General features: G+C 37.8%; 3 protein-coding genes across 4 annotated transcripts; all 3 read left to right on the top strand.

Moving 5' to 3' along the window:
• Nucleotides 1-967: 967 nt before the first annotated feature.
• On the top strand, nt 968-2,684 carry LOC113046611 (parvalbumin beta). The gene is made up of 5 exons (XM_026207460.1): nt 968-1,135; nt 1,553-1,619; nt 1,803-1,935; nt 2,043-2,152; nt 2,292-2,684. Exons 2-5 carry the CDS (start codon nt 1,559-1,561, stop codon nt 2,315-2,317), a joined length of 330 nt encoding a protein of 109 aa, XP_026063245.1. The 5' UTR covers nt 968-1,135; nt 1,553-1,558; the 3' UTR covers nt 2,318-2,684.
• A 3,306-nt stretch (nt 2,685-5,990) lies between these two features.
• Nucleotides 5,991-8,131, top strand: LOC113047608 (parvalbumin, thymic CPV3-like). The gene is made up of 5 exons (XM_026208972.1): nt 5,991-6,185; nt 6,555-6,619; nt 7,160-7,292; nt 7,520-7,629; nt 7,844-8,131. The coding sequence occupies exons 2-5, from the start codon at nt 6,559-6,561 to the stop codon at nt 7,867-7,869; spliced, it is 330 nt and encodes a 109-aa protein (XP_026064757.1). The 5' UTR covers nt 5,991-6,185; nt 6,555-6,558; the 3' UTR covers nt 7,870-8,131.
• A 13,476-nt stretch (nt 8,132-21,607) lies between these two features.
• Nucleotides 21,608-27,101, top strand: aimp2 (aminoacyl tRNA synthetase complex interacting multifunctional protein 2). Of its 2 annotated transcripts, none has more exons than XM_026207459.1 (4): nt 21,608-21,765; nt 22,307-22,513; nt 24,186-24,420; nt 26,233-27,101. In XM_026207459.1, exons 1-4 carry the CDS (start codon nt 21,751-21,753, stop codon nt 26,619-26,621), a joined length of 846 nt encoding a protein of 281 aa, XP_026063244.1. In that variant the 5' UTR covers nt 21,608-21,750; the 3' UTR covers nt 26,622-27,101. The 2 variants fall into 2 exon arrangements, with proteins under 2 accessions (XP_026063244.1, XP_026063242.1); XM_026207457.1 differs by having other exon boundaries at nt 21,609-21,873.
• Nucleotides 27,102-27,659: the final 558 nt, after the last annotated feature.

Here is a 27,659-nt window from a genome sequence, read left to right as displayed (position 1 = left end):
GTAGGTTAACTTAAGCATATTTGTATAGTTTTAACCGTTCTCTATAGATCCCGCCTTCTTGCACATGATTGGTCGCTTATGTATAATACCTGCGAGCTATTGGTCAAACTGCTTGTCAGTCATTTTTCCATCAGAAAGTTTGAAAACAACAGGAAAACAAAGCCGAAACCCGGACATTTTAGTATACTTAATAGTATGCGTCGAATATAAAACAATTTTCAGTTACGTTTTAGTGAAACAGTTAATCTTTCGACGGTGTAGAAGAGTTTCTGACTGTAAAACCAGCCATAGCCGGATGAACTCTGCTGCTCTCTGCTGCTTGAACGTTGTACGCAACTGTCAGGAGTGAATTAATAATAACACGCTTTATAATATACTGTGCACATTCACAAAAATAGCTTAAGAGAGGCGAATATGCTCCTTTTTTCAATGAAAAAAAGTTTCAAGCACATATTCATTTAGCAACTTTATATTAGTACATTTCAAGTTCAAGATTAACATATAAATTCAAGTAGGCTAATGAACATATAAATGCTGATAAATGAAGAATGGAGTGAACCAAAACAGATTTTCTGTTTTATTACCTTTTTTCTTTTCATAAGGAAACAGCATAAAACAATTTTTTTTAATGTGCTAAAATCTAAGACAGCAAGCACAAACAAAAATCTCATGCAAACTATCAATATAACTAAATGAACAAATGAAGCATTTTACATGGACCTAATAACAATATAAGCAGTAATACAAGCAAACACAACCGCAGCGTCCATACCCAGAGCACAAACACAAATCTCCCTTTGAAAAGTGTCCCGAACGTCTCTCTTTCTTCATATAACTCTGTGAGCGAGTGTCCATAGGAACATGTCCATGCACTATCAGCAGCGTGTATTATTAGCATGCGAGTATATGATGGACTTTTTTTCAAATGCACCTTTTAAGCATCTTCGTTTTTGAAGATAAATATAGTACAGTGGGCGCATGTGAACGGGCCCCTCGGCCGGTGGGTGTCCATTACATTACGATTCATATTTGGACTGGCTGAAGGTATATAAGGGGGAGACCAGGGCCCCGGAGATCACTGCAGTTCACAGCTCGAGTCTTCTGAAACTACCTTCAGCACCAAAAGACAAAAGAGGTGAGTTTGCACGGGGGAACCCAGTCTATCTCTAAAGAAGAAAAAAATACAAAAACTGGACCAAGTTGGTTTCGGAGCAATCAATAATGGAAATTAAAACCTTGTGCATCCTAAATTTTCTTGTCCTTTTGAGGATTTTTTATTTATTTGCAATTGTATTTTTTTCTTTTTTTGCCTGCTGGTGGTGGTCACACACAACACCGGACTCTTTGGGATTTAACACCCTCGTAACTCATATCCACATTTGACACGGTTCCCCTTGCCGCAGTTTTATGGGATTTGCATGGTTGATGGCATGAAACAAATGAAATGTTATTAGATTAGGCCTTGTGTGTAGAGGAGACGAACTGGATTAAATGCATACGAGCTTATGGAGAACAATCAGTGAAAGAATGTCCTGTTTTAATATCCATTTAGCTAAAGATGGCATTCGCCGGAGTCCTGAGCGACGCTGACATCACTGCAGCACTGGAGGCATGCAAGGGTGAGACAACTTTAACACCATAGAAGAACCATTCAGTCAAAGAACCATCTTTCGCCACAAAATGGTTAACAAATGGTTCTTAATGGAACCATTTAGACAGAAAAGGGTTTATTTTTATGGCATGGTGAAGCACTTTTATCTGTAAGAGTGTGTATTTATCAGGCTCCTGTGTTTCCTTCGCAGCTGCTGACTCCTTCAACCACAAGACTTTCTTCGCCAAGGTGGGTCTGACCAGCAAGTCTGCTGATGACGTGAAGAAGGCTTTCGCAATCATCGATCAGGACAAGAGTGGCTTCATTGAGGAGGATGAATTGAAGTAAGAGCGAACAAATACTTTGTTGAATACTAAAACTGGACTGATTTGACTTTTAGACGCCATAGACGAACGGTGTTCTCAGACTCTGACGAATTGTGCGCTTGCAGACTGTTCCTGCAGAACTTCAAGGCTGATGCCAGGGCACTGACTGACGGCGAGACCAAGACTTTCCTGAAGGCTGGAGATTCTGATGGCGACGGCAAGATCGGAGTTGATGGTCAGTCGCATTCACAGAAAAAATAAGAAATGCACCTCACTATGCTTCCCATGCACTTAGAGGAAATCAATGCATACTATTTTAATTTAAAAACTAAAACTGATTTTAACATTGATTGTTTTGTTTTTCTTTCTGACAGAGTTCACTGCCTTGGTTAAGGCATAAATTGCTTCTGACCAACAACACCTCTTGCTCTGAAGGAACAACTTTGCCCAAGACCTCCCATTTTCATCTTACTATAAATAATTTTTATACACATGATGCTTATGAGAAGTTTCCTCCCATGCAGCACACTGTCAAAAAACGATGACTGTGAATGTAGCGGTTGTGTCTCCTGTCTTAAATATGAACTTTGCTTACTGTAAAATCTGATGCACTTTTACGGGAACGGACGATACGAAAAGAATAAATATTCTTTTTCAATATAGACCTCTTTTCGTTTCTTCTTGTAGATCTGCTGTGCACTCCAGCTGTATGCAGAACGTTTATATCCACATTTCCATTGCAGTCAAAATAAAATCAAATCAAACTATTTGGTGGATTATTTGGGGTCACTATTATTAGCATGTTTTTGTTTTTGTTTTTGTTTTGGTGGATCATGCATTGAATCAGTGTTACTGCACATGTGAAATACCTTGACTCACATTTATATTCACAAACATTATAATTACTCACAAGCCAAAGTCTATCTGTTCAAATAAAAGAACTGATTTGAATTTAAATAGCTGTTTTCTAGTTTTTAGAGCATCTTATACTTTTATCCAGCAAGGATGCATTAAAATAGATGAAAAATGACAGTAGAGACATTTATAAGAAACTTTTACAAACCAACAAGCCAATATTCATCTGTTCAAAATACACAAATAAACTAATCCCACGAGCGCATGTTTTAGCTTAACTCTTCCACTAGATGGAGCTACTTTACAATGATTGAATGGATAGTAAAAGCAGATAGTTTAAGATAATTATTGTAAAAACTATATTGCTTACATAAAATAAAATAAAAATGCTTTTGCATCTATACTGGAAACAGCAACCGAAAAGGTGCATATTAATTCTTTAGAGTAGTAATAGGCCTATGTATCTTTAAGCTACTACTATAAACCTTTTAGGGATACAGTGATGTCCCTTAAAGGGTACTGCTGTTGTACGTCCTGCTAAAATAGCAAGCTAGACTAGTTAGCCTCTGACACACTAAAAGTAGCTGAGGGCTGCCAAAAGAGACACCTTAGTAGAGGTCAATGTAGTGTAACTTAGTGCTTGCAGAGAACACATATATAAGCAAACATAAATGAATAAATGATTGCTCAGTAACTGTATAGGATATGAGGTGTTGCAGGGTAAGTAGCACCTCTGTATCCGGTGTCCTTGGGTCTTGGGTTTCTCTGTGTAGCATCACGCTGGGTCATCCCACGCGTGGAGTGTCCCAAAGCATGTCACAGCAAACGCCTCGTCCTATTGAATTTAAATGGGCCATGTGCGCCCTGCAACTCAATAGGCACGCGAGCATGCATTAACGCAGTCTTTTGTGATGCGCTCAAACATGACTGTCAATGTAAATGCTTATAGAAGTTGATACTAGCAGCTGCGCCATTTGCCAGATTGACGTACTTGCTATAATAATGACAGATGCATTAGTAAAACAAATGAAAAATACAAACATAAAATGTACTATTTACTGATCGAGATGATGTAAAAGCACAGCTGATATGAAACAAGCTAGCTTTAAAAGTTTGGTGTCTATTAGAAGTAAAACCAACAAACAAACAATACTTTTATTTAGCAAGGCTGCATTAAAACGATCGGAAATTAATGTACATTAATTCTAAACTATTAAGAAACTATTTCAAAGATTACTCATCAACAAGCTTATATTTACCTGTTCAAATATATAAATAAATCAGCTTTGTCAAACGATTAATCGCGATTATTCGCATCCAAAATACAAGTTTTTGTTTACATAATATATGTGTGTTTGTATTGTGTATAGTATGTATAAATACAAACACATGCATGCAAATATGAAAAAAACATTATTTTTCTATATTTAACATATTTCTATATAAAAATATCTAAATATAATTACATAAATGTATATACATGTAAATATTTTCTAATTATATATTGTCTGTGTGTTTATTTATATATACATAATAAATATACACAGTACACATATATTATGTAAACAAAAACTTTTATTTTGGATGTGATTTATTGCGATTAATCGTTTGACAGCACTAAAATAAATGAATAAATATTCAAATATACCTTTTATGCTTACAATGTAAATGATTTCTGTGATGCAAAGCTGAATTTTCAGCATCAGTGTCACGTGATCCTTCAGCAATCATTCTAATGTGCTGATTTGCTGCACAACAACCTTTTTTTATTATCAGTGTTGAAAACAGTTGTGCTGCTTCATGTTTGTGCTGAAATCGTGATACATTTTTTCAGATTCTTTGATGAATAGAAATATTTTGTAACATTATAATGTAATTTTGATCAATTTAATGCATCACTTCTAAATAAAAGTAGTCTACTGATTTCTTAGTCTACTGAAAAAAAAATGCATTCTCATGTATTCAGTATTAATCAGAGAAATTGAATATTTCTACCTAAAAAAAAGAAAACCTTATAAAGTTAATGCACATGATAAGTGAGTGATGTGACAAACAGCCAATTATGGTGACCCATTCTCAGAATTTGTGCTCTGCATTTAACCCATCCAAAGTGCACACACACAGAGCAGTGAACACACACACACACACACACACACACACACACACACAGCCGGAGCAGTGTACAGCCTTTTATGCTGCGGCGCCCGGGGAGCAGGTGGGGGTTCAGTGCCTTGCTCTAGGTCACCTCAGTCGTGGTATTGCCAGCCCGAGACTCGAACCCACAACCTTAGGGTTAGGAGACAAACGAAGTCAAATTAATATCTGTGTCGACGTATTAGACACTTTAGGAAAAATGGTCTGTATCTATTACATACCTATGAAGGATGCGCTGTCTGAAACTCCATCGTACCAATGGAAACAACACCTCAAATTAATTGCAACATGGGATTTGGTGACAAAAAAGTTAGGCGGTGTCTTTTTAGTTTTTTTCTTTTCCTGCACTTGAAACCATAAAGTACTGATATATTGCACCCTCTTACATAATATATGCGTATAGCAGGTGCATTTTAAACATTGATTACAGTGTGCTATTGGGCACCAGTCAAAAGGTGACCTTGTATTCCTGAATCAGCAGAGGAAAAATGACAGCTCACTGTTTGACTGCCTATGGAGGGTGAAATGAGAAGGATAAGCTCTCTATAACAACACAGACTGTCCTCAGCTATACCTATGAATTAGTTTAGCATCTGATGACGAATGGATTACTGGGTCCCATCTGTGTTAAACACAATATAGAGCAAGACAGAATTAAAAAAACATCTAAAAACCAGTGCATATTATAGGACTTATAAGAAGCAATGAATTAAAGCAAACACAGGGTGGTTTTCTAGCATCCCCGGGTGTCCCCACCTCCCAATAGAAAAGTGTTGATGTAATATTCTAATGAGGAATTTAAAATGACCTCATGTAAAGCAGAAGGAAAAGAGGGAGGGACGGACTGACCAACCTGAGGAGGATCGGATGTACGTGAGAGAGGTGAACGAGTGTGAGGGCTTTTGTGATATTTGTGTATTGTGATATAGGATGGGAGGGACGTGACAGCAAAGCAATTATTACTTCATTTGCCTTTTACAAGGGCGTCACAGATGTCTGAGGGCTGGCACACACACACACACACACACACACACACACACACACACACACACACACACACACAAGTCAAACAGATATAAATAGTACAGGTTAATTAGTTAGGTAAGTAATTTGAGCCGGGCCCTGGCAGCTAGAATTTGATCCACAGACAGGTAACTCAAGAATTACCTTCAGATCTATATAAATCGCACCTGGACAGACCCGCAGTCACCGCTCAGCCTTACTTCTGTTGACTCACCTGCCGGGAGAACTTCACCGAGGTAAGTGCTGCTCTTTGCCAGCGAATCAGCCGATCTCTCTCTGCGTTTAGCAGCAGACTGCGTACTGCTTTAGGTTCACTTTTATGAGAATTATCCTCAAATTGCATGCATATGTATCCTTTTATAAAATAGCATATTAAATACATGCATATACACGTTTTTTATACTGAAAAGTGCATTGAAAAAGCATGCATATTAACGTTTTATATGTTAAAAATGCATAAGGATATATATATATATCTTTTGTATATTCTAGTATATTTTGTAATTCTAATCTATCTATCTATTATATTATATTATATATATATATGGCTGCTGCCTGTGAAAATCATTGAATTATTTACAACTGTTCTTCTTTTTCTTCTCCAGGACCATGTCACTCTCATCTTTCCTTTCCGCCGATGCCATCGACAGTGCGCTCAAGGACTGTCAAGGTAGGAGACATGAGCGTGATCATAACGTGATCATGAGGTTAGGGTCCTGGACATACTGTAGAAGACAGGTGCTTCGAAGGAGGTGTAAGGGAGGGCGATTTGTGTGAAGGTTGAGTGTCCCTCACTAAAAACAAGAGGGGGTTTAAGATGTCATCATCCATCCGATGTTTAGAAACTATGTTTTAGAAACTGTGCCACGGCGCTGTATGGAGAGAACGAGGGGCTTCACTGCAAGATGAGGAGGGAGACACTGGAATACTGAGTCCTACATGTTTCGCAGGTCCTGTGACTCACGTGTATGTTTTACCGACTGAAGATGGTGTTTGGAAGAACACAGAAATGTCTTGTCTGTTTTTATGTAATCCAGCGGTTTTAAATCAAGAGGGTAGGAGACAGCAGCATGTTTGTGCCTTATCAGCATTGAAGCTGCAAATGCATTTATTTCTTACGGTTTAGCGAACGTCTGTCTTCAGCTGCTCCTTAAATCTCAGTGTCAGATTTCAAAGTCCCTGACGCTGTTTATTATTGGTCTTCTTCCAGCTCCTGACTCCTTCAACCCCAAAAAGTTCTTCCAGCTGTGTGGTCTGACAAAGAAGAGCCCTCAGGACGTGAAGAATGTCTTTAAGATCTTGGACAACGATGCCAGCGGATTCATCGAGGAGGAAGAACTCAAGTAGGAACTTTCACACCAGTCTTCATGCAAAGAGCAGATGAACTTCCTTTAAAGACTTTTATCTTACCGGGCTGGCTTTCCAAGCACATGAATTATTAAGTATTCAGGGATTACCAATTCTGTTTCTATGCATCCGGCTGCGGCCTTTTAATTAAGAAAGACACTTTATCCTCCTGCTTTGAGCGCACCGATATTAAGTATTTTTTCTCTTTCTGATGTGGTTCCAGGTTTTTCTTGCAGCGGTTCTCACCTGGAGCTCGTGTGCTGACCGATAAAGAGACGAAGGGTTTCCTGGCGGCAGCTGACGACGACAGCGATGGCAAGATTGGAGCAGAGGGTAATCATGGCGTTTAATATAATATTTCCGTCATTCATAATTAACACACAGTCGGTCCAGACAGTTTTGTGATTGTTTCCATTTGATTTCTAGTCATATGAACGCAAGCTGTTGATTCACATCCATGTAAAGTTAGATGCAATTAGATGCTCTCATTGTAAGTCGTTTCTGTGAGCAGCTCGTGTGAATTAATTGTGTCTCTGATCTCTTACAGAATTCCAGGCGATGGTTCTGTCCTGAATGATCAGTACACATCTCTCCCCTCTCTTGTACTCAGATTTCATTTCAATTCAGCAGTCCCCGTCACTCGATACACAGGTGTTTTTGCTCCCGGGGACCCCCTGGTCAATAGAGTCCACACAAGGCAGACGCATACTGTACACACTGCAGTTTTTATTTGATTTTTGAATAATGTAGAGGGGCGCGCATGGGCACTGACCAAACATAAAACTACCTGAACATGATGATTGAAGTGAATAAATAAACGGCTCAAAATATTTCACATGCTGTCTGTGTTTTTCTCATCGCGGTCGTGACATGTTGAAGAGGTGAACACGGGGCCTGAACTAAACAAAGAGGTTTGATGAATGAAAACCTTGGGTAGATAAACACGAGAAAGCCACGTTGGACAAAAGTGTCCCGCTAAAATGATATAAAAACACTGAAAAGGACATGAAATGGAATTTAAATGTGACACAAAATTCTATGCAATACTATTCAAATGTAAATAGAATATGTGAGATCACAATAAAATTGTTAATAAAATTATAAATGATTAATCAAGAACAAATAAAGCTTACATGTCATTAATAATAATGGTATTAGAATTACAAAAAAAAAAAATATATATATATATATATATTTAATTTGATCTTATTATATTTATGAATAATAAATTAATTAAAACAATTCATTAATCACTGCTGAAGAACTTTGTAGTAAAATGATATGCTCACATAATTCTAAAAGCTTGGAGCTTTACATTGATAATATCGGGTTTACCTTATAACGTGCCTCATTCAATATGAACAAATAATGCGCAAGGACAATGCGTGAGCAAATATTATTAGGAGAACTATGGCCGCTGTCTTTCATCAGTTAGCACGCACAGTTTGGCCATTGATCTAACCCAGGGGTAGGCAAGTTCGGTCCTGGAGAGTTCAGCTCCAACCCTAAAAAAACCCCTCACCTCCCTATAGACATTGATGAGCTTGTTCAGGTGTGTTTGATTAGGGATGAAGCTGAACAGGACTGCGGCTCTCTAGGACAGAACTTGCCTAACCCTGATCTAACCAGTCTACTTAACACACATTACACACTTCCTTTACAAACGTATGATAGATAACAATATATACAGCTGGTACTTGTTTGTGCTGCATCCTAGAAAAATATGAATAAAATGAACTGCCGTCCCACCTTGAAGCTGATGGAGTATTTGGGGCACAGTGGTTAAACTTCCAAGGAACTGACCTTTAATTGCTTTCTAGTTTAAGTGTCTGCTACACGAACCGTTTAACAATTGCTGGCTTCTAACCCATGTTTAGTTCGTTGCGGTCACCCGTCCTGTTGCTATCAATGGTTGGGGGAGATTTCTCGCACCACGTTCAGCCTACCGTCATCCAGCCTCTCTGGATGGATGCATTTTCCACACAAATGTATGCTTTCCAAACAGTCAGCTCACGGTAGACTTTAATAGCTGAGAATTACACAACAGGACCTAGAATTAGAGGCAGCGTGTTGACCACTAGACACCACACCCTGACATTAGCAGCCTGTGTATGAGTGCAGTTCAGCTTCACGCTCATGCACTGTGAAATATTGCCAGGATTTCACCAGTAACAGTAACACTAAATACTCAGTTTTGCTATACGCTTGGTCGTTTTTGTCTTAACTCAACTCAATTGTGTTAAAGAGAGAAAACGACATTGACTCTAGAGATTTCACAGTAAAATCCAGAGGACAGTGTTTTCTGTAAGAATTATTTGGTGCATTGTCAATATTTTCTACTGTAAGCCCAATGTACCATGTTAATATGAAGGAATTGTGTTATAGCGTTGAAGGCAATGAAAAATAGTCCTGGTAATTTTCAGGTTTTTTTTTTAAGAATACATAACTAATTAAGGACAATTATGAGTTATTTACGATATTAAATATTGTGGCGAGAGACAACATCATTAACAACATTGCATTGTGGATCTCAATTTCAATACCATGCACCTCATGCCACTGAAATGTGGGATATCTCAGGAGATTTCATTTAAATTTACATCAGCTGTTCCAGTGCAGTTTATCGGGACAGTTCAGTAACTTTCCACATCCCTCTTGTCATCTTCCTCCATGATAGCATCACCAAAGGCAATTTTATATATATATATATATATATATATATATATATATATATATATATATATATATATATATATATATATATATATATATGAACATTATAAATATGTTTTTGTATATACAATTATTAATGTAAAGGTTCTAAATGAAATACACTTTATACCTTGGATAAATACATGGGATATACAGTAGAGGGCTGGGAAAGTCATTGATTCCACTATTCAGGGACACAATAGATCATGACCCCTAAATGGTCAGAAAGCATGACTTGTAAACAGGAAGGAAATCGGAGACGTCAGGTTCAGGCAGTATAGTGGGATCATGTGACAAGGGCGGGTGAGCGGGACAGCTGTTATTAGGCCTACTGTACAGTCTCAAGCTGCAGAGGGAGAAACAGAAGAAAAAGCACAATCAAGGCAAAAAGCCATGTGTATGGTTTCCACAAATTACTGAACGTGTTGCTGCTAATTTTAGCATGTTTAACAAGCACGCTAAACAGTTATACTCGTAATGAACAGTCTTACTAGGTTTTACTTTTAGAGGGAGATTACCTCACATGCTAAACATACTAAAAAATGACATACAATAGTGCAGAACTATGAAAAATGAGAGGCATCTACAGATTCAGAGGTAGTCTACTTTTTTATGTGCATATTAACTTCAAATTCTGGGTAGGGTAGTTCACTAAAAATCACAAGAAAACTAAACAAAAACAAAAAAATTAAACAAGAGAACATTTGTAATTCAGAACTTAAAATTAACAGTATTATAACATTATATTAACATTATAAACTTAGCATTACAACATGAAAATCCATGAAAAGGGCATATTGCTTTTTGCCAGCAACAAATGGCAAATTGGTAACCAATCACATTACAGCCTTGCCATCCTTGGATTTTTCTCAAAGTTGTGTGAGTCAATCACTCTTTACTGATACCATAGAAAAACTGAATACTATTCATCACAAAATTATCCTTTTTAGATGTAAATTCTAAAACCTGAACAATTTAAAATAGATGTTTAACAGCGAGTATTTTGAAGATTAGCTCATATTTCATTGATTCATTAAATGATGAGCTGTTTTCCCTCAAAAAGCAGTTTGTTCAGTGTAATGTAGCCTCTCTTCCCTTGACATCCTTTAAAAAAAAAAAAACAGCCTCTGGTCTCCTTCTTGCATACTGGAGCATTATATATTTTTTTGCTAATCTTGGTATAGCTATCCACTGTAACTGCGACAGTGATATATTTACGACTGGATAAGAATTCCAATCATTTAAATGTACGCTGGCGATTTCAGAAAGGCTAGCAATAGCAAGCTATCTTTGAAAGCATAAGATCCCACCCTCCCTGCAAACCCAATCTCCAAAGCCACGCGACCTGCAAATCTCATGAACGCGAGTTTACCAGAGGCTAACCAGCGACGGTGTTGGTGTAGCATTGAACAGAGCACTTCCAGATTACCTCATCTCTCACTCACCACCGAGAAAACATTACAGTGAAAAGTGCATAATATTACAATTATAAAGCCTTTCATTCTCACTCGGTCGTCAGTAGTATAATGAATGGTCTGATGACGTATCATGTCTGTGAGAACAGTTTGCGTGGTGGTATGCTTACAGGAAGGTCAGACGGCCTAATTTAGTGGGGACTATGGGACCGAGAAATATGATTGGACGAAAATGTTATGGTGACACAGTATATAAATAAAATATAAATACATTTGAACCACTTAGATGACTGCCATCGGAATGTGAAAACACTTTCAATAGCATAACAAATAATTTTTTTGAACCAATCACCTACCCTGCCTTTTGGGGCTTCAAAGTAGCGAAAATAGATTAAACATACCGTTCCTTTCACATGCATGAACTTTTAAAAATGACGTCGTGTGCGTACATATTACGTGTTCAGTCTATAGGTATGTGCAAATGTATGTAGTGTTTTTTTATAAAGTGACATCGCCATCTACTTGCCTCACATGTATAATAGAGTGTTTTAGTCCCTTTCGCAGAACTGCAGATGACTTTTCAAAAACACAGAGGATAAACATTTCCATTTTGAGGTCATGATTGTCATGTGAACGTACCCTTAGAGGCTAGGTGAGAAAATGTCATACCACAATCATTATTATTATTATTATTATTTTTTCTGTGCACCTGCCTCTAAATATGAAATACACTGTTAAAAAAAGTTCCGTTAAAAAACAGAAAAAGTGCTGGTAATTAATTACCAGTACTTTTTCCGTTATTGTACGGGCACTTCCGTAAACCTTAAAACGGGTATTTCCGTAGATTTACCTGAGTTTTTCTGTACCATTGACGGACACTTCCGTCAAACCTAAAATGGAAAATTCCGTATTTTCCGTAAATTTTTGCGTTATTGTACGGACAATTCCGTAAACCCTGTTATAGATATTTCCGCAGATTTACCAGACTTTTTCTTTACCATTTACGGACACTTCCATCAAACCTAAAATGTAATATTCCGTATTATTAAAGTACTCAATCAGTACCATTTACGGACACTTCAGTCATCCTAAAATGTTTCACTAGTTCACGCTTACATATGGTAGTTCACGCTGAGGTATGGTATGCGTATTTGGCGTGCTGTCCGGGGAAGGGCTTTGAGCTCGGGAATGGCCCAAACCTAGAGTACCCCCCAAAAAGGCAAATGTACAAGAGGACAGCCGCCAGTTTAAAGAATGCCCCCCCCCCCCCCAAACAGCATAGAGTACTGGCGGGGGCTGATTTGGTTTCTGAGAAGTCGTCTCGTTGGCAGGCTGGAAGGGCCTACGTACTCCGGAGGGAGCGACTTGGGCGTTTGGAGAGTAGGCCCTACCGGCTGTAGCTAGTGAACTATGTGGTTGTTGGCGCCCGGTCGGTAGGGCTCGACCCGATGCTCAAATTGACCCACGCACGTCATAATCATGATAAAAAAAAGTCACAAAATTAGAAGAAAATCATATTTAACCAGCATTTTCCAACATCTCAAAAAACGCTTCGGGTCAAATTTGACCTGCAATATAATAAAAGGCTTAAAAAGAATCATGAGAGAAATCTTCACAGATAGCTGTTGAGATTTGTCTTCCAATATCATTTTGGCACCACTAGCACATTTATTCAAATATCATCAATATTAAACACTATTTAATACAAAACACTACAGTTTTGGCTTTTCTCGTGATATACTGTACTATAAATGTGTAACTTATTATCTCATTTTCACTGTAAATTAAATATGCCGGCTACCGTTATTAAGGTCTACAGTATAAATAAATGTCAAGTTCACACTTTAAACAGTCATGCAGCTTTTCAGCTCCATTCTTGCTCAGTCTAATGCATAATTAACCACTGCACCATTGTCACCGCAGTTCAGCGTGACTATAATGCACATTTAATGATAATCGCATGTAATTAACTACGGTATCAACAGTATCAAGTGCATTTTATCAATAGATGCGGCCTGAGCACTTGACATCTCATGCATGGGGCCATGAAGAAACCTCAAGAAAGAGGAGAGATCGGATGCTCTGGATTTGAATTGGGGGTGTACCATGGGTGCAACTCGAGCAGGGCTCCCTAGAAAGATTTGATGAGCATGTCTAATCGTAGCAGTTAAAAATGATGTAAATAAGTAATGCTGGCCAAATTTCTTTTGTCCTGACGTGACAATGAACTGGTCTGGTGGTGTGAGGGCCTTAGATAGATGCGCTGGTTCCTGCGTCTTGTGCCTGCTGTTTCTCGGCTGGTCAATAATTGATGCACCTCGCCTCATTGTCACCAAAAACTCATAGCAAGGAAGGAGTGTCAGGGTCGTCTTACTTATTAAAGGTCTCTGAATCTTTAATGGGCACCTCATCCTCCGTGATAACACACCGTTAGCGGCGATTTCACAGCTCCAGGGTGTTTGTTTCAGATAGATGGTGTATGAAGGATGAAAAACAATAATTACAGATTCGAATAAAGGGGATAACCTGCTGCAGGCCGTGTTATTATTCAGATCTGATTCGATTTAGGCTCGCCCGAGGCCTGAAAAAGCATGAGCGTCATGAAAGTTTGAAGTGTTGTGGAAGATAAAGGTTAGGTGGATTCTGCATGCCGGCGGATCATGCATTATGCAGCACGGGTTTCTGGCCAGCGAGTCAGCTGCTATTGTTTAATGTCTGCGTAGGGTTACATGCTGACACTTATGCATTATGAGAAATCTCAGACAGGGTTGAGAATGACATCAGCTCTGATACGTGTCAGTCCTGTGATGCAGGACATTTCGTGTGTCTTCATTCAAAATATGGAAATCAGAAGACTCGTGATTTAAGTAAACACAAATAATTTTACCACTTGGGCTTGAGCTGATGTTGCCAACATGAAACATGAACATGAAAAACTGGCAATTTAACAGTTTATTATTTTCCTTTCTTTAAATGTTTCAAACAAAACATGAATTGTTTTAATAAATTTTGATCATTTTCTTTTGTAAAATTCCTTCGAGGACCAAAAGACAGTTGCTTATGACATCATTCTCTAGGAAGTGACCTCATTTTGGCACGGTCATCAGTAAGTACTGGTTTTGATGAATTCTGCGATGTTTTGTGGTAAGAGTTGGTTTGTGTCACCATAAAAAAATTAAGTCAAGTTTAAAACATTACAGAAATCGGTATAGTAACTTAAAAGAGCTTAACTGAAACTTCCTCATATAAGCTATAAGCTAAGTGTGCTTAATTGTGTTAAATGTGCTCTTGTAGATCTGAAAAGTATTTTTACAATCTTATCTTGCAGTTAAAATAATATTAGCAAAGAGAGACACTTTCATGACTGTTTTCTTAAGTACAGTTTTAAAAGTAGACTTTTTAAAAATGTCAAATTAAAAGTTTTCTTATTACATTTAATTATTTGAACTAAAATATATGTCCTGATTGCAACTTTTGCTGTAATTACAAACTACTTATAAATATATGACATACTAGAAATGACATAAAAGTATATTTTAGTTACTACTAATATACATCTAGCAGTACACTTTAGCCATATTTCAAAGACAACAGAAGTAAATATAACATTATGACAATAGTAAATATAACAATACTTAAGTCCTACTTAAGTGGGCCAAAAAATAAAAAAATAAAAATCCTACAAAGCTAATTTTATTGCCATTATCTATATAAAGAGTGTTGGTTCCTTTGCTTTTATAGAAATACTAGAATATATAAATGTATTAACACTTTATTTTAAGATTTTACTTGTTACATATGTACTTACTATTATAATAACAATAACGCAAGTAACCCTAAACCAAACCCTAATCCTAAACCTAACCATATAGTAGGTAGGTAAATTAATATTACTCAGTAATTAAATGTATACTTATACTGTAAGTGTAAGGATACCCTAAAATTAAGCGTAACCAAAAATACTTACTTGAAATACAACAAAAGTGCAGTATAAACTTAAAAGTTACTACACTTTCAAAAATAAAGGTCCCAAAAGAAGATTTTTGAAGGTTTCCCAAAGAACCTTACACTGACTAAGAACAATCATCCACTGAAGAATGTAAAAGTTTCATGGATGTTAAAGATTCTTGATGAAGCCATCAATGCCCATAAGGAACCTTTATTTTTGTGAGTGTGTGTAACGGGAATGCATACAGCTCAAAGGTTTTGGCTTCACACGTTGATCTTTGCGTCAGAGAAATGCAGATATCCAATTACTTCAACTTGACGTCCCTATATTATACGTCCAGATCAACTGCAGATCACCAGTGCAATACTTTGGTTTGGATTTACCCGCCTTTGCAAAAGCAAATACATGCAAAGTGACCTATTTTTTGGAGCCGTAAGGCTTTTCAAAAACACGTCAAGCATCTGAGCCATGAGGTTTTGTCAGTCTCGTGTTTAGGGTTTTCTTTGTGGAAAAGAAGCTTACTTTTAAAAACGTACAGGAAATAATATTCTTAAAAATAATGCACTTAAGTGTGAACTGAAGATAATGCTTTTGAACACTAGCTATTTAGCATTGAATTAAAATAGTTTAAATGTATAAAGAAAGCAATTAGCTGTACTTTAGAGTGTCCGACCCACTTAAGTAGACTTGAGTAGCCTACATCTTTATATGTAACTCATAATCAAGAATTTAAAGTGTGCTACAGAATTCGTAAGCATGGGGATTTTTCTCCAAGGGTTTGATTGGTTCATTTACATACTTAATTTTATTCATATTTCACATGGAATTGATTTGTTTTTCAGATTTTTTTGACTGTCCTCCATGACATCTTGCAAGTGAGGAAATCATATCTGTTATTTGTAGTCAATGTGTCAGCACGTTCACTGCTGACTAAAGATGGGCTCATTTTTCGTTTGCACTTGTACAAACAACTAAATATGTCTTTCTTTCTTTCTTTTTACCACCTGAACTGCCTCTTGCTTGGCCTGTTGGTTGTGGCAGTCCCAGGTCATCCATTCATGTTCTTTAGGCATTCAAATGTTAATGAATGCTTCATTTGACAATGAAATACCATTCAAATGTTGAGGGATACTTCATTTGATAATAAAAAACCTTGTGTTGGCATTATAGTCATCCGAATGCACACAACACAGATTGCATGTGCCATGAAGATTTAATGTAGGCCAGGAGACTGTGACTAAATCGTCCCTTCAGTTCTGGTCAATATTAAATGCCGCACTCTTAAACGGCTAGACTTTGCATGAACTCGATACATGTGATCAGTCGCCGCTCTAGGAGTGATTGTGTTTATCAGAGATGCTCCTGACACAAACCGGTCCCAGAACCTCGCCAAGCTCCGTTTCTCATCTCCGCATGATTGCAGGAGTCACTGTTGGGTTCGATTTCGGCTCTACAGCCACCAGATCTTCTACACAACATAGCCGTCACGTCTCCAGGGCCTCAGCGAACAGTGAATAATTAAAGCATAACAAGCTGTCGGGACACCAAGCACAATTGTGCATTTTAATTAAACGTCTTTCCTCTCTCGCTCCGTCCGCCTTATTTTCAGCTGACAGTGAGATGGTGCTGTTTGAGATGCTCCAGTGTTTCCCCTTGAACAGAAGGGGAACATGGGAAATTGAGCGTTTTTATCTGCACAGTCAGCATGTTGAAGTTTATTATTGCTAATGTTTTTTTGTTTTTGTTTTTGCCAAACGAATTGTAATGTATTGTACTAGTTCAGGTTTGAAAGTCTAAAACTGTACTTTAATATAATATTCATTAAATAAAAGGCCACTTAAGTGACCTTAAAGACAGACACTTTCATGGTTAAGTTTCATTATACACTTGTGCTCTTTGTAATAATGGCAAGGATATGTAAAGCACTTGATTATAATTTTAACTGTTTTTTGAAATTTCATTTAAAAGTTAAGATATTTCTAATGCACAAAATTGCAGCTTCATCATAATCAGTGAGTTTCAATATAAATTGCATTCTAGCATGTTTTAGTTTACCATAAATGATTGTTAGTACAGTAAGCAGTCCGTATTTTAAAGACAATAGAAATAAGTATAAAATTACATACAAAGATTGACTTACATCCTGTTCACTAAACCACTCTAAAATTCAGCTAATTGCATTTGCAACTCTATGCATTTAGGCATCTAGACGTGGTGAGAACGACTTGTTGAAGTTCAAACCGATCATCAGAATGGGGAAGAACGAGGATTTAAGTGACTTTGAACGTGGAATGGTTGTTGGTGCCAGAGGGGCTGTCCTGAGAATTTCAAAAACTGCTGATCTGTTGGGATTTTCACATGAAACCATCTCTAGGGTTTACAGAAAATGGTCAGAGAAAGAGAAAATATCCAGAGAGCAGCGGTTGTGTGGACAAAAATGCCTTGTTGATGTCAGAGGTCAGAGGAGAATGGGCAGACTGGTTAGAGATGATAGAAAGACAACAGTAAAGGGGCTGTCACACTAGCCTTTGAACGTGCGAAATTATTTCGGACGCCGATGGGAATGGGCAGGAGCAAGATAAAACGGTCTCTCCATAGTTATCACAACATGGATTAATATGTGTTTGTACTGTGTCTTTTGCGACGGCGCGTCGAAAGCGTCTTATTATATTGCACTCTCTGTATCTCTCTCTATATAAATATAAACGTCCTCATTCAAATGTACCATCTGTTCCTGTTTCCACTGACACTACGAACTATGCAGTTTTTATAATCTTTTAAATATGTATTATATAAAATAGGACGCCGGCTACAGCTAAAGTTATATATTGCTTCCTTCATTTTTGAATTTCTGTACAGAGAGGTAACGCAGTGACGTATCGATCTTCTACTGGTCCCACATCTTCACGTGATGCGAATTCGCAGGTCAGAGTTCACCAAACTTGAACTTTGGAATGCAGCGAAATCAGGCGGCAAGGAAGCCGACCGGAAGTTGAAGTCGGCTGCGTGCTGCCATCTTGTAGCAGAACTTCACTTGCGTTAGCATCCCATTGAATCCCATTCATTTTGGCGTCACTTTGACAGTGAATAACTTTACATCTGAGGCGTTTAAAGACTCTGTTTGTCCATTATTTATTTCTAAAGATACACGACAATGTATAAAGGGCTCCATTACCTTCTATGTTACATTATGGCCCCGTAGAAACAGTTTTTGTAAAAAATAGGCTAACGATTGCGTCATAACCACTCAACGCTCTGTCGCATTACCGTACAGACAGGAGGAGAAGCTCGCAGGCAATTAACTTAATATGGTGTACTGGCTTTACATTTTAAAATACTATACAAAATAATTAATCAGAATACTTACTCCTGCTCACTCATGCCAAAAAACTCCCCGCTCAAGCTCGCCGTCTCTGCAAGATTAACGATGGCAGTTTGCACGCACAGCTACTAGAAGATTAACATCTGTCAGACAGGTTGCTGACGTCGTCAAGCTTCGTTTGAGTCTGCGCATCAGAAACGGAAGTGCTAAAATGATAAAAATGGGCTTCAATTGTCTCAGTTGAGTTCCAATGGGGTCGCTGTGTCAATTTCTTTTACTGTTTATGAGCGACATGCAAAATTTTTCGCATGAGCTTGCGTTTCCGGTCTGACGCATTCGCATGCGTATGAATGGAAGTCAATGGAGAGAAAAGTGCAGTGTGACCGCCCCATAACTCAAATAACCACTCGTTACAACCAAAGCATGCAGAAAACCGTCTCTGAACACACAACACGCCGAACCCTGAAGTGGATGGGCTATAGCAGTAGAAGACCACACCATGAGCTGTTCCTGTCAGCTAAGAACTGGAAACAGAGGCTACAATTAGCCCAGGCTCACCAAAATTGGACAATAGAAGATTGGAAAAACATTGCCTGGTCTGATGAGTCTCAATTTCTGATGAGACATTCAGATGGTAGAGTCAGAATTTGGCGTAAAGCACATGAAAGCATGGATCCATCCAGCCTTGTCTCAATGGTTTAGGCTACTGTTGGTGGTGTAATAGTGGGATATTTTCTTGGCACACTTTGGGTCCCTTAGTACCAGTTGAGCATTGTTTAAACTCCACAGCCTACCTGAGTATTGTTGTCCATCCCTTTATGACTACAGTGTAACCATCCTCTTATGGCTACTTCCAGCAGGATAATGCACCAATGTCACAAAAATCAAATCATCTCAGATTGGTTTCTTGAACATGACAATAAGTTCACTGTACTCAAATGTTCTCCACAGCCACCAGATCTCAACCCAATAGAGCATCTTTGGGATGTGATGGAACGGGAGATTCGCATCATGGATGTGCAGCCGACAAATCTTCAGCAACTGCGTGATGCTATCATGTCAATATGGACCAAAGTCTCTGAGCAACGTTACCAACACCTTGAATTCACAAAGAATTAAGGCAGTTCTGAAGGCAAAGGGGGTCTAACCCAGTTCAACATAACAACAACCACTTTTATTAACAACCACTTGGCATTACCCTACAAACCACAAAGTAACTTAAAAGCACTCAAACGCATAAAAGCAACATTTTATAGTAGGCTACTTAAAACCACTCAGACCACCTTAATGACATCCTAATTAACACTCCTTGGAAATCACATAGCACCAGCCTGGACACCATTCACACATTAGCAATAGCATAAACCACATTAGCATTTTCGTGGCAGCAGGTTTTCTTTGAAAAATGTAAATATCTGTACTGTTTTACTTGTAGTAAAATGTAGTAAAAGTCCTTTTAAACCCTTGAAATGTTTTAAACACTGATGTCCTGACCCTGCTGAGGTTAACCTCAACAACTCACAAACACCTAAACACAGTTCCTCTCATCACACACAGCAGGGCAGATCAGCAGCTCAGCAGTAAATGAGCAAACGCAGGGCTTTGGGTGGCAGAACAGATCACAGGTGTGCTGACAGAACACAGTCACTGTCCCAGAGCTGATGAGTGCCGGGACAACACACAGATTTACTGCACAATAACATGCACAGCAGGTTGCATGCTAAGGGAATTAGTCCTACACATGACTGAACACATCCCAGGCACACTATTCCTGTTCATGATTGTAAATTACACACAGTTGTTGTTACCGGATAAAGATTTTCAGAAATCACTCACAACTTACCAACTAAACATTTTATGGTCAACAAAATATTTTAGAACTGATTATAACGAAAAAATGTCATATGAAATTATTGTCATATTAAATTTCTTTCCCGGACCTGAAATTATAAAGTATATGACATAAATATGGCTTATCTATAAGGCGTGCTACTTGTTTTAATTTGGTTGTAATTGATATAAAACTTAAAACTGTGAAGTATCAAGTACGAACGGGTATATGAATAAAATAAAGGAAGTGTATTTAGAAGTGTGCTATACAGACCAAACATGTTTCAGAATCCATCCACTGAATCAAAAGCGTTGCACTGAAACAAAAGTGTTTGACTGATCTTCCCCTGTCAGATGTTGTAGCGTGCTGCTCTCTACTGGACATGAACATTAAACTTCAACGCGGAAAGACAACGTGTACAAAAGCTAGTTCCACACATATATCAAGTGTGTAATTAAATATTTAAATATTACATCGTCAGTAACCACAGAAATAACTTCTGCTAATCCTCAATATATTGTGATAAATCAACAAAAATATATACATTTTTATAATATAATAATGAAAACATAAATTTTACATATAAATGTACAAGTGTGTTACAAGCATATTTAAATATTAGCTAACTAGTTAATTGTCATAGTTAGTAGGTGTTACTACACAGTAACTAGAACACTGCAATATAAAGTGTGACCATGAATGCTGAATATATAATGGTAACCCCAATATACTGTGATAAAACCTTAATCTTATTTACATAATTACATTTTGTAGGCCTATAAATACATAGCCAATAAACACAGAAAACTGTTATATTTCCCAAATAGAATAGAAGTATATTATATATAAGTATAATTATTAGATGCAGCGTGTTAGAGCAAAAGCAGAATTTAATCCTTTTCATATTTTGCTACAGACCTTATTTCTTTTTTCTTTTTTTTACAATAAGACTGAGCCAGTAATGAATTCGCTAAATCAGGTCTTCAAAGACTTCTTATATCTTAGATTTAAAAAGAAAAGCTCATAAACTCCGCACACAGATTCCATCCTCTGGCGGCAGTGTGCGCGACCCGAGTGCACGGCTTCGATTCTCACCGGAAATGACGCACGACGGCCTCTTCTCTCTCAGCTGCTGTTAGCTGGCTGCTAGACGGACTGTCGAGAAATCGACCAATCCCGTCAAAAACTAACATATCTGGATTGCGTGCGTTTGTCACCCGACATCATGCCCATGTACAAGGTAAAGCCCGTCAGTCCCGGGGACATAAAGATTGATTTGCCAACGTGCATGTACAAGTTACCAAATGTCCACGCGCAGAGAATGAACTGCGGAGAGCACGCGCTTCAGGTAATCGGTAACACAATTCCGTTCACCATTCAAACCACACATATGAGCAGAAAATCATAAAGACGCGCGACATACACTTTTATTAAGTTGTTAGTATGATGCAGTGGGCGCGCGCATGTCCAGTTTGATGATTGACAGCTGCACTGCTTTGGTCCTCCAGTGAGATGTTTGATTTCCTGGACTCACACTTTCAGTTTAATACACTGCAGTTTACCAGCAACTAACAACAACAACGACTCCCTGAGATACTTAGGAAGGAGATGGATCATTTCAGAAAGGATGTTGATGATGTTATTGGGGAATTGACATACCTATTATTTATAGCAGGGTCCGCTTGCACTTAGTTATAGCTAGTTTGATGCAACCAAATGCTGTTTTGTAGTGAAGGTATCCATGCAGATCTTCTCATCTGTCTCTCTTTTGCTGGTCTCAGAACGGGGAGGTGGATCCTGCTCTGAAGGCGCTGGAGGAGCGACAGGACGAGGTCTTGAGAAGACTGTATGAGCTAAAGGCAACGGTGGACGGGCTGGCTAAGACAGTGACCACTCCTGACGCAGACCTGGATGCCAGCACACTGTCCCGCGGACCGGCCGAGGCTGTGTTCAGAGGAACGGCAGATCTAGACTCCTTACTGGGCAAGGTGAGCCACTACATCAGCCACTAGACATATGGGTCAAAATTGCATTGTTGATAGAAAAAAAGCACGGATCACTTCACACTGCAGTAGTTAAATTATGATACTTAAGTCTTAATATCTTTACTTGCAAGAGTTAAACCCTTGAGCTTTTTTTAATTTGGCAGACAACTGCAGGGAAGCCTTTTAAGTTTGTGTGACAGCAGGTTTGCAAACGCTTCCCATTACAAATCTGATGAATACTGTAATCATCTGTCTACAAAAATGTTGGAAATGATGCAAATGTCAAAGAGCTTGAATGGCATTCAATGTCTATCAAAGGCATGTTGCAGCACATGCAAAGATTGAGTGCTGTATTTAATAAGAACCAAGATGCTGAAAACACTGGATCACGAGCTGCGCATCTGTAAATGAACACGCGCGTCCCACACGTAGCGTCACAGACTGTATGCTTATTTCATTAAAATACACACGGCGATGTGTGTCCGAGAGAAAAGAGAGTACATCTGATACCACAGAAAATGAGCAGTGAAACATTTCAGATATTTCAATATGGCTCCAAAAAATGTGATATTTTTGACTTCCATTCTAAATACTTTACTAATTAGAAATATTTAATCTGGATTTTTATTTGAAAATAGATGATGTCAAACAGGGCTGCACAATTAACCGAATTTCTAATCGCGAATATAATTATGGATGCCACAATTACATAATCGTTCAAAGCAGCACTTAATCGTTCGGAGTCCACTTATGTGTTTTTTCTTTCTACAGGTTATCTTAAGGGGTTTTCCCATTATTTTAATTTTATTGTTAGTATGATTATGATGATGGTAATAATTAAAAGAAGAAACCAATCCGATGTATATTTGACATTTGAGGCTTAATAATATAGAAAAGCACAAACTATAGAAACTTTTTTTCATCTTGTTTATTTCATGTAAAAATACGGCATGCAGTTGAGTTAAACAATGGTATAAACATCATTCAGTGTAAATTGTGGTAATTGTATTTAATAATCACAATTACAATTTCAAGGGAATAATCGACAATTATGATTTTTGTCATAATCGTGCAGCCCTAATGTTAACCAAAACATGAGATTCATACAAACGAGTGATAAATTTGGTGTCAGTTTGAAAACAGCTTTACATTTTGTGACAAATTTTTTTGTGCTGTCAAATGATTAATCGCGATTAATCGCATCCTAAATAAAAGTTTTTGTTTCCATAATATGTGTGTGTACTGCATATATTTATATATAAATACTAACAATATTTAGAAAATATTTACAAGTATTTACATCTATGTATAATATAATATTATATATATATATATATATATATATATATGTAATATACAAACAACATTTTTCTGAAATATAAACATGCGTTTGTATTTATATATACATAATAAATGTTAACAGTACATACACACATTATGTAAACAAAAACGTTTATTTTGGATGCGATTAATCGCGATTAATCGTTTGACAGCACTATATAAAACTGATTATTCAGACTCCTAAGTTGTGATCCAACACTATTTTAAGATCCACACACACCTCAGCTCAATTCCATATCAGTGTCGCAACTTACAAGGTTTGCTCGCTCATCTGGTAAACAGCTGGACGTATTCGCTGTTAAATGTTGCTGAATTGTTCCTGGTTGTCCTCCAGGACCTGGGTGCGCTGAGAGACATCGTGATCAATGCCAACCCTGGCCATCCTCCTCTGTCCCTGCTGGTTCTCCATGCTCTGCTGTGCCAGCGCTACCAGGTGCTCTCCAGCGTGCACGTGCACTCCTCAGTGAGTGTTGTGCCCCCTCCGCTGCTGTCCTGCCTGGGCCCGCGCCACATAGACAGCTACGTCCGCCAGCGCTTTCAGCTCGGCTTCACTCTCATATGGAAAGATGGTGAGAGGGTAAAAAGAGCGCAGCACTAGGGTTTATCAGAATGTGTTTTCCTGGAGGGCCGCTGTATCTTGTGCATTCAAGGAATCATGGTTCTCATGATGACCAGAGTGAAACTGATCTGCTTAACACTCCTCTAGAGGATGTTCGTGGAAGACTCCACTAGGAAAGAGGCCAAAACCAGTAGCTTGAAAAGCTTTTGTGGAGGTGGCGTTTGAAATGCAACACTTCACAATGCCTGGAACTGAGCTGTTTTTGGTGTTGCAGTGGGGTCTGGTTAACAAAAAATTTGCCAGTGTTTGGAAAATTTTTAAGGCAACACCCTACATATTACTGTGTAGGGACATTTTGGGTTTCTATCTGAAATTTGGAGACATAGAAACCAAAATTGGTGTGATTTCAACACTATTTGCTTTGCATTTTTGAATGATGCTCAAAGGCTGCGTTTGTTTGAGCACAAATAAAGTAAATTAAGTTACATTCAAAATAACTTTATAACTGCTTTATAGTTTATTATATTTAATAAATCAAACCATGATCCGCACTCACAATAGTCTGTTGTTTTGAGCATTTTATTTTACATTCATCACCAGCAGCACAAAACGTCAACCTTTTGATTCAGTTCATTGAATAATTAAATCCAACACACTTAAAAAAAAATTAATTATATTGACGTCTTCATCATAGAGGATCCCATATTTATAAAAGTTACATAGTTAAAAACAAAGTTCATCAACAAAGTACCCCGATTAAATGTGATTAAAGTCCTCAGAAATAATCACTTCTTCACTTTATAAATACAGTTACATTCAACAAATATTCAAATTGATTCGACCAGTTATGTCTCATTAAAGGAAAACAGAAAAAACTGGTGTTAAGCAGATTCTGACTGGAATGCTATATACATATATAAAACGCATTATAAATACGAATAAATGTCTGTTCTCTGTACTGCAGGAAGACTGGTGGTGTTACATTTTTAGCATTTCAGTATCGTTGTGGTCCAGAAGTATGGGTGCTTTTGGCAGTCAATATAAAAACAATTAAAATAAAGCAGAAAAGAAGAGTGCGTTCATTTAAGGGCAAAGCGATTTGTTACATTTTGACAAACAATTACGAACACAAATAGTTTTACTTTGTAATTATGTGCAATGATAAGTTGTGCACAATAATACACGCACACATATATACACACAAACATATATATATATATATATATATATATATATATATATATATATATATATATATACATATACACATATACACATACACACACACACACACACACACACACACACACACACAGGCATTCAGAAGTCTGGGATCGGTATTTTTCATGTTTTTTAATGGAGTCTCCAGTAGGCTCATCAAGGCTGTATTTATTTGATATAAAAAAAAAAAAAAAAATTATATTTGTAAAATTATAGCAATTTCTAAAATTGGTTTCATGTTTTCATATACGTTCTTTAAAATATCATTTATTTCAGTGAAACAGCATAAGATTTTCAATGTTTGAACAGTAGTGTATTTTGTAACACAATTTCTATTTTGAATAAACACTGTTCTTTTGTGTTTTTGTATTTATCAAAGTATCCTGAAAAAAATAATAAAAATAATGCATCAAAGGTGCCAAAAATATTAAGCAGCTGTTTCCAACATTGATTATAAGTCCGTATATTAAATTGGTTTCTGAAGGAAATCATAAACCTGTAGTTGTATTAGTGTTATAAAGAATGTAGTTGGAGTATTAACATTTGCCTCCACTCCAGATATTTCAGCATGCTGATTGTTGTATCATCCGTCTCCTTTCAGTGTCAGAGCTGCAGATGAAGTTCAACACGCAGAGCATGTGCCCGATTGAGGGCGAGGCCAACGTCGCCCGCTTCCTCTTCCGTCTTCTGAGTGCCGAACCCCAGGACCCGGTCACCGTCACGCAGATGGACTCCTGGATCGACACGGCAGTTTTCCAGCTGGCCGAGGGGGGCAGTAAAGAGCAGGCGGTCACGCTGAGGTCACTGAACTCGGCTCTGGGACGTTCGCCGTGGCTTCTGGGTCAGGAGTTCTCTCTGGCAGACATCGTGTGTGCCTGCTGCGTCCTGCGGGCCGGCCTGAACACCTCTGCAGCAGCTAACGTACAGCGCTGGCTCGAGTCCTGCCAGAACCTGGGCCACTTCGACTGCGTGTATCCATTACTACAGTGACGAGAGCTGGGAGATCAGTGCAGGTCGCACTCCACAAACTGATACACCACAGTAAATCAGATCATGAAAAGAAAAATGCAACGTGACGTCACCAACCAACTGTAACCTGTTCTGACAACAAACACGGTTACATCCCAGAATCGTGTGTTAACTGAGCTCAGGTGTGTAATATGGAATGTCTAGAAGTGATGTCACTGGTGATGTCATGTTTGAACTGGAGGCGATCTGAAACTGATCCCAGGTCAGCGTCATAGATGCAAACACTCAGAGAGAGGGCATTTAGGATAATGATACTGTAAACACAGCTCCCTCCCGCCTTGTGCCTAATAAAACGTTGTACTGGAAGATGTTGTGTGTTGCTGTGACATAATATGAAGCGTTTGAAATGTGAACCCAAGGACCTACTGGTATGTGATGGTATGAGAGGTGATACTTTGTAGCGTCTTTTTCATAAAGCTTATTAAACATGTTCACTTGGGGTTAGACGTTTACAGATTGTTTTTTTTTTTTTCTAATACGTACATAGACATATAAATGTGTTAGAAAAAAAAGCATTGCACTGTAATAAAAAAAAAAAAAGATCATGTGACAGAATCCTAAAAATGCTGAAAAATCAGCTTTTACCATCACAGGAATAAAGTGCATTTTTAAATATATTGCAATCTAAAACAATATTTTACAGTTTTACAAAAACACTTTCCAAACCAACATTTGAATAATAGTGCCGTTTTCAGCTTATTCGACTAAGTAAAGAAATTCTAGTAAAAACTAGATTTTTATATAGAATTGTTTAAAAAAAAGTGATCAATTTGTAATACATGATGTAACCTGTGGATGGCAGCACAATCCACGACAACAACTGCGTTAAAGTTCAGTTGATTTCAATCCCTTAGGCCAAATATTTTTAATTTCACAGCTCTCGGTTTTTACTTCCTCTCACACGGGAAAGGACTCGCACCCAATACAGATCAAATGACACTTGGTCAACAGGGTGAAAGCTTTAAAAATAAGGTTTAAGCATTAATTGGGATCCTAAAT

The sequence above is a fragment of the Carassius auratus genome, chromosome 28, assembly GCF_003368295.1.
Source record: "Carassius auratus strain Wakin chromosome 28, ASM336829v1, whole genome shotgun sequence".
Classification (NCBI taxonomy): Eukaryota; Metazoa; Chordata; class Actinopteri; order Cypriniformes; family Cyprinidae; genus Carassius; species Carassius auratus.
This window is presented reverse-complemented; position numbering and strand designations above follow the sequence as displayed.